This window comes from Nematolebias whitei, chromosome 4 (genome assembly GCF_014905685.2).
Source record: "Nematolebias whitei isolate Nwh7 chromosome 4, NemWhi1, whole genome shotgun sequence".
In the NCBI taxonomy this organism is placed as follows: Eukaryota; Metazoa; Chordata; class Actinopteri; order Cyprinodontiformes; family Rivulidae; genus Nematolebias; species Nematolebias whitei.
This window is the reverse complement of record NC_056501.1, coordinates 11,796,792-11,802,586: the sequence shown is the minus strand read 5'-3', so window position 1 is coordinate 11,802,586 and position 5,795 is coordinate 11,796,792. Positions and strand designations below refer to the sequence as shown.

The window sequence follows — 5,795 nt, the reverse complement described above, 5'->3', positions numbered from 1 at the left end:
TAGTTAAATAGCTGGAAGTGTATTATGGAAATGTAAGGCTGCATCAGAAATGATCTGACCTACATTACTTGTGTAGATTGTGAAGAGGGTGGGTCTTAAGACTGAGCCTTGTGGTACACCATTGTTGCTAGTTAAAATAGCTGGAAGTGTATTATGAAAATACATTAAGGTCTTCAGGGAGCACCCCTTCCTGTGTTCACTTCTCCTCTATTTGCTTTCCTTACATCACTTTTCAAACCTGAGATATCATAGTTAAAAAAAAAGATTTATAAGAGATAATATGTGAACGATGTGGCAGAGCAGCTTGCTCATTTAAAACAATAATATAATAATATCAATAAGTGGATTAGCAGTGGGTTTTTTGTAGGTGGGACACCTCTTTTTTTTTTTTTTTTTTTTTTTTAACTGATTTCTATTGATTGTCCACTTTGTGGCCAAACAACAGTTTGATTCAGGAAGAAGACTTTTTAGTTTCTAATATGTTTTCAGTGCACGCTCACACACTGTGCTTGTGTTGACAGCAGAGTCAAGAGGAAAATCTAAATCCAAACCTCTTTAAAATTGTACGCTTTTGTTTTTCGGCCCGTTTTAAAAGGGTTAGAATTCCTGCAGGATCTAAATTTCCAAACAGAAAACACACTGCATCTCTTTAGAGCATGTTCTGATCTTGTTCTTTTTCAAGCTTCCGTCTTTGTTTTGTGCTATGTTTAAGCTTCAGTGTGTCAATTATGATGCCATTAAAACTTCTTGGATAAGTTCAACAGAAATTATAGATATTTCACATGGACACTGTGTTGATGCAAAGCAGGAAAACAGTAAAAATGAACCTACATTAACATTAGAGATTTTTGTGGGGAAAGCAGAAACAATCTGTGCATATTCAAATCTACCATTCATCTTCTTCCATGTGATGTTTGAAGCTGGTCAAGCACCCTGTTTGGTGCCTTCTTCATCAGCGTGCCAACAGCTAATAATGCATTCCAGCTCTCTGAAAAGGCCCTGCAGCAGTTCATGCCAAGAGTCTATTTGGCAACCTGGTTGAGCAAAAACATGGCAACCAGATTCAATCAGACTCCCTCTGCGGCGTTTATCAGTTATGAGTGGTAGAAAACACAGACGTCTCTGCTTTAATTACCTCAGGAGCTGCAGATCCTAATTAAAATGACTGGAAAATACCGCCAGTCCTCAGAAAGACAGGACAAACTTCCCCTCACTGCACGTCTTATTTCCTGACAGGCTCTGTGTGCTGCAGAGAGGGGGATCCATGTGAGGAGCCGGCGTTAATTATTCATGAGCTTCAGCTCCCAGAAGAGCACACAACGAGGCGAAGATGGAAGCCGGGCTCCGTGCGTGCCGACAAAGCCAAGCAAGATTTGTGCTGATTCAAGAGACGGCCTCGTTTCATCGGCTTTGACGCAACGCCAGCAAGGTTTTACAGCATCTTTAACAAACCGTCACGAACAGCAGGTTTCTGATAATAAAAATTAATAAATGTGAACCAAAACTGTTTGATCGGAATCAAGGTTTGCAACAAACTCATGTATTTAGCAGCTGCACATAAGGGGTGCGTGGCTGAAAATGGATTAAAAACACACGGGAAAAAGAGTGAAGGCTGTGATTTAGGAATTCTGGGAGCAAAGGATGATCCTGTGTTCATTAATGGTGGACGGGTCATAAATAAATCATAAAACTGGGGGTCTCCTGGTACATATATGTAAACAGACCCCACCCCCTTTAAATAAGACCTGAGTATCCTGAACATTATGTTCTTCCTTACTGAGTTTTGTATTTTGATCTTCTTGTGTCAATTCTGCAACCATTTGCAGTCATTTTGTGGGATTTTTAGACAGATTTCAAATCAGTTTGTGGATATTTTGCATTTAATTCTTGTAGCTTTGTGTGAAACTGTGCATTTCATTTCAGCTACATTGAGCTTGAAGTTGTTCGTTTCCATCTCTGCAGCTCTTCTAACTTTGGCAGTCGTGCATGCACACCTGCTTTGTTTTTTTAATAATTAGTGGAGTTTTTGTAGATTGTTGCAGCTTTTATTCTTTTTAGCTGCTCTGAAATTATTTTGTTCCACTTGTTTCTTTTTTTTAAATTGACCTTCAGAAGTTCCTGCAGAGCACAAAGTTATTGTGTTTTGTAAAAGTGAGCAAAGGTCAAAATTAGGGGTGCACAATATTGGATTTTTGGCCAATATTCAATATGTTAGATCTTATTTGGCCGATAACCAATACCTACATTATTTTTTCTTAGACCTACTTACAGAGACTACATCGCTTTCTCTGTTGTGGAATTAAAATACTACATTATTCTACATGGTCTTTGTCAATTTGGCCTGCTACCAAATGCAGATGCCAAAACGGGGGCTGAAAATGATGCAACACTTCAACTTGGATTATGTTTAATGTCAAATTTATTCACAACGTTTACTCTCTCTAACACAACGACAACACTCGAACAGTGCAAATTTGTACATTTTCACAAATCTAAACTCAACCTGTTCACAAGCGACAAGTGCATAAGTAGTAGTGCATTAATAGATATACTTGACAGTTCCTTAAATTAAAAATTAACTTAAAGCAGAAGCCTTTTATATCAGTGAGTTATTTTAATGGAATGGCCGATGTCCGATATTTAACTTTATCGCTAATATCGGCCGATACCGATACCATGCCGATAATATCGTGCATCCCTAGTCAAAAGCTTAAAATAATTATTTTGTTGTTTGTTTGTTTTTTAGTTAGGAAAAAAGTCCACACATTTTTTTTTATCTCAAATTGAGGGTAAATGTGTCATAATAAAAAAAATTGTAAGCAGATTTGATTTGTTTGCATTGTTTTGTTTCCAGGTCTCTCTTGTAAATGAGTCTCCGAGGCTCAGTGGGATTAACCTGTATAAATAAAGGTTGAATGAATGATACCAGAGCTGAAGCAGCTGAAAATAGGTCTAATAGGAGACTCCAACAGCTTTGATGTTAGTGTTAGGGGATGTTTGCTCAAAGGTTATGGATGTTTTTATTACTATGGCTGAGAGTCTTAACTCTGCCCATGGATCATATGTTTGGGTTAGCAGAGGATGAGGAGCTGAGAGAGGCTGCAGCCAAGGACACCTCAAAGATCTGTGAGCTCAGCTGAACGGATAAGGGTATAAAAACAAGCTGAGACGGCGGCTCGGAGCAGATTCTCATGACTGGTTTATATGAGTGTACTTTATGTATATTCCTGTAACCTGACCTTGCAAGTAAATGCAGTTAAAAATCTTCTCCTGATGTTGAGTGCGGTTCTTTTTGAGTAAGATAAGAAAATATTTTTCTCCAACAGTCAGGCGTACTTATGCTCAAATGCGTGAAGATAAAACAAAGGTTAGGTTAAATGATAAGTGAATAGGTCTTTATGAAGTCTGACAAAAGCCACATGTGTTTAAACGCCAAGCTCTGTTACTCCGGCACTCCATCACCAATTCATGGCACTCGGCTCACTCTTTCCAGTTTACCTACATAAAATCAGTGTATGTCAATCACGTGACCCAAGCCTGTTTCTGCTTTGTTTACACTGAGTGCATACCTGCATTTCAGAACTGATTATCAGCATGTGTAGACAACTCTCTGTCAGACTGCGCCATCAGTGGTTGTTGACTTTTGCAATGAGCTGCATGGCAGAACATGTGTTCAAATCAAACCATCTTATATAGACAATCCTCCAAGCATCATCTTCATCCAAGTGAATCATCTCTGAGTTTTAAAAAAATAACTCAAAGAAACGCAACCAGTGCTGTTAAAGTTAAAGCTCTGAGAGAACATGAAGGTCGCTTTAACTGGGCTGACCCCAGAAAATTACAATTTACATATAAAACTGCAAAAATGTAATTTTACGCAGGAAACTTTAAGAGGAAATGGATTTATGGAGAGAACAATCTGTACAAACAAGCCTGTCAGGAAAAGCATCCGGAGCGAGGCGGAGAATAAAAAACGACATGGTTTGATTCCGGACTGAAAAAAACCGGACCCACCTGGTCGTAGCGGGACTCCCCGAACCGGAACCCAGGACAGGCTGCAGACTCCGCCATGACATCAAACTGATTCTTTATTATTCATGCAATGAAGCGGGTTCTCAACTCGAGCAGAACTAGTCTGGAAGTAGTGAAGCAACGTGCCGCTGAGGCTCATGGGAGCTGTAGTTTGTCGCTTTGCTGGCACAGTGTTGAAGTTGACGCGCGTGACTACACATCCCGATGGATCGATTACGCAAAGCCGTTACGTAACAGATCGGATCGATCCTGGTGGAGACGAAGCAGATGGAGCAAATAATTACTCAGTGAGATTTCTGGTTTTTACTGGGAGCAATAAAGACCGGAAGTCGGCAGGAAGCGGTGAAGAGAGGAGAAATCAAAGGTGCTCTTTGCAAACTATAAACTAAAACATAATGGTTGTTCTGAACTTCACCAAATGTTGTAGTTTGGAGTTTATTCCTGTAGTTTTACAGGTGAGCGTTTCTGAAATGCAGGTGTGCACTCAATGTAAACAAAGTGACTGATTGTCACATGAGTGCACAGATAGACTGGTGATCACCTCCCTTTGCCCTTTGGACCATGGAGCTCATTTGATTTTTTTTTTTTTTTTCAGAGTACAGCATGTGGCTTGTGGGGGCATTTCTGGATTATAAAGCTCACAATGTACTACCAATTTATTAATCCTAAAAATTTTGTAAAATGCACATTAAATGTTCTAGAATTGCGCCGCTCCAGGTGGCTGCATGTTGGAGCAGCTCTGTTACTTTCATTCTGATATTTTGCTTTTGGAAACTTTAATTCCTGATTTTCTGGATGTAAATCACATTTTTTGGATGATTGTTTCCTCTGGTGCCGGATGCTGTGCAGCTGGAAGGATTTTTACTGTGACTTTTTTGGTTTTGGACATTTGTTATGATGCGTAACCATGGCAACAAGGCAGTTTTCTACAACAACAGCAGCTGATTAACATCTCAAAAGCTCAAATAATATCTCAACTATGGCCCCAACTCTCAAATGAGTTGAAAAGGATGTTATGTGGACGCATTCTCATCTACCTGCCAGCTCTGCTCGAGTGCCTGACCACTGAGATCCTGGAACTAGCAGGAAACACGGCTCGTGACAGCGGAGGGACAGGATCGTCCCTCAGCACCTACAGCTGGCTGTCCGCATCCATGAGGAGCTCGGCAGACTGCTGGGAGGAGTGGTCATGGCTCTGGGAGGAGTTCTGCCCGGCATTCAGGCGGTCCTAAAGCCCGGGGGAACCGAGAGGCCAGCCGAATCTGGGTGGATGGATTGGACGGCATCTGCAGCCAGTTTCTTAGGCTCCACTGTGGGATGGACCTTTACAAGAGATCCTGCATGTCTACAGCCATCAGTATCTATAACATATCTTAATGAAATGAGGATAACGAGCTACAACAACAAATAATTTCCCTTTGGGATTAATAAAGTATTTTTGAATTGAATTGAATTAAATGTCTGTAGTTTTGGGAAGATTTTTTGCCCCCAGACCCCCCAGGACTGCTTCGCTCCCCAGGTGCCCCTCTTTGCCATCATCAAATGTTGGTAGATATGCTTTAATTATTCTACTGCAAATTCATTAGACTGTTGTCAGACGTTAATTCAATTAAATTCAATCCAACCTTTATTTATGCAGGTTAGTCTCTTTGAGCCTCGAGGACTCATTTACAAGAGAGACTTGTTTAAGACAGAACACAGATGACAACAGTAGACAATCATAAGAAAAAGCATATAAATGAAAAGTAAATGGAAGAAATTAT

At 40.2% G+C, this 5,795-nt stretch overlaps 1 protein-coding gene across 2 annotated transcripts in view; it reads right to left on the bottom strand.

Moving 5' to 3' along the window:
* Positions 1-4,071, bottom strand: part of sfxn5b (sideroflexin 5b) — an 11,328-nt gene extending 7,257 nt beyond the window's left edge. For both annotated transcript variants that reach the window (XM_037675698.1, XM_037675699.1), the window contains exon 1: positions 4,015-4,071. In XM_037675698.1, the coding sequence (XP_037531626.1) occupies positions 4,015-4,071 (57 nt within the window). The remainder of the gene's footprint in view (positions 1-4,014) is intronic.
* Positions 4,072-5,795: the final 1,724 nt, after the last annotated feature.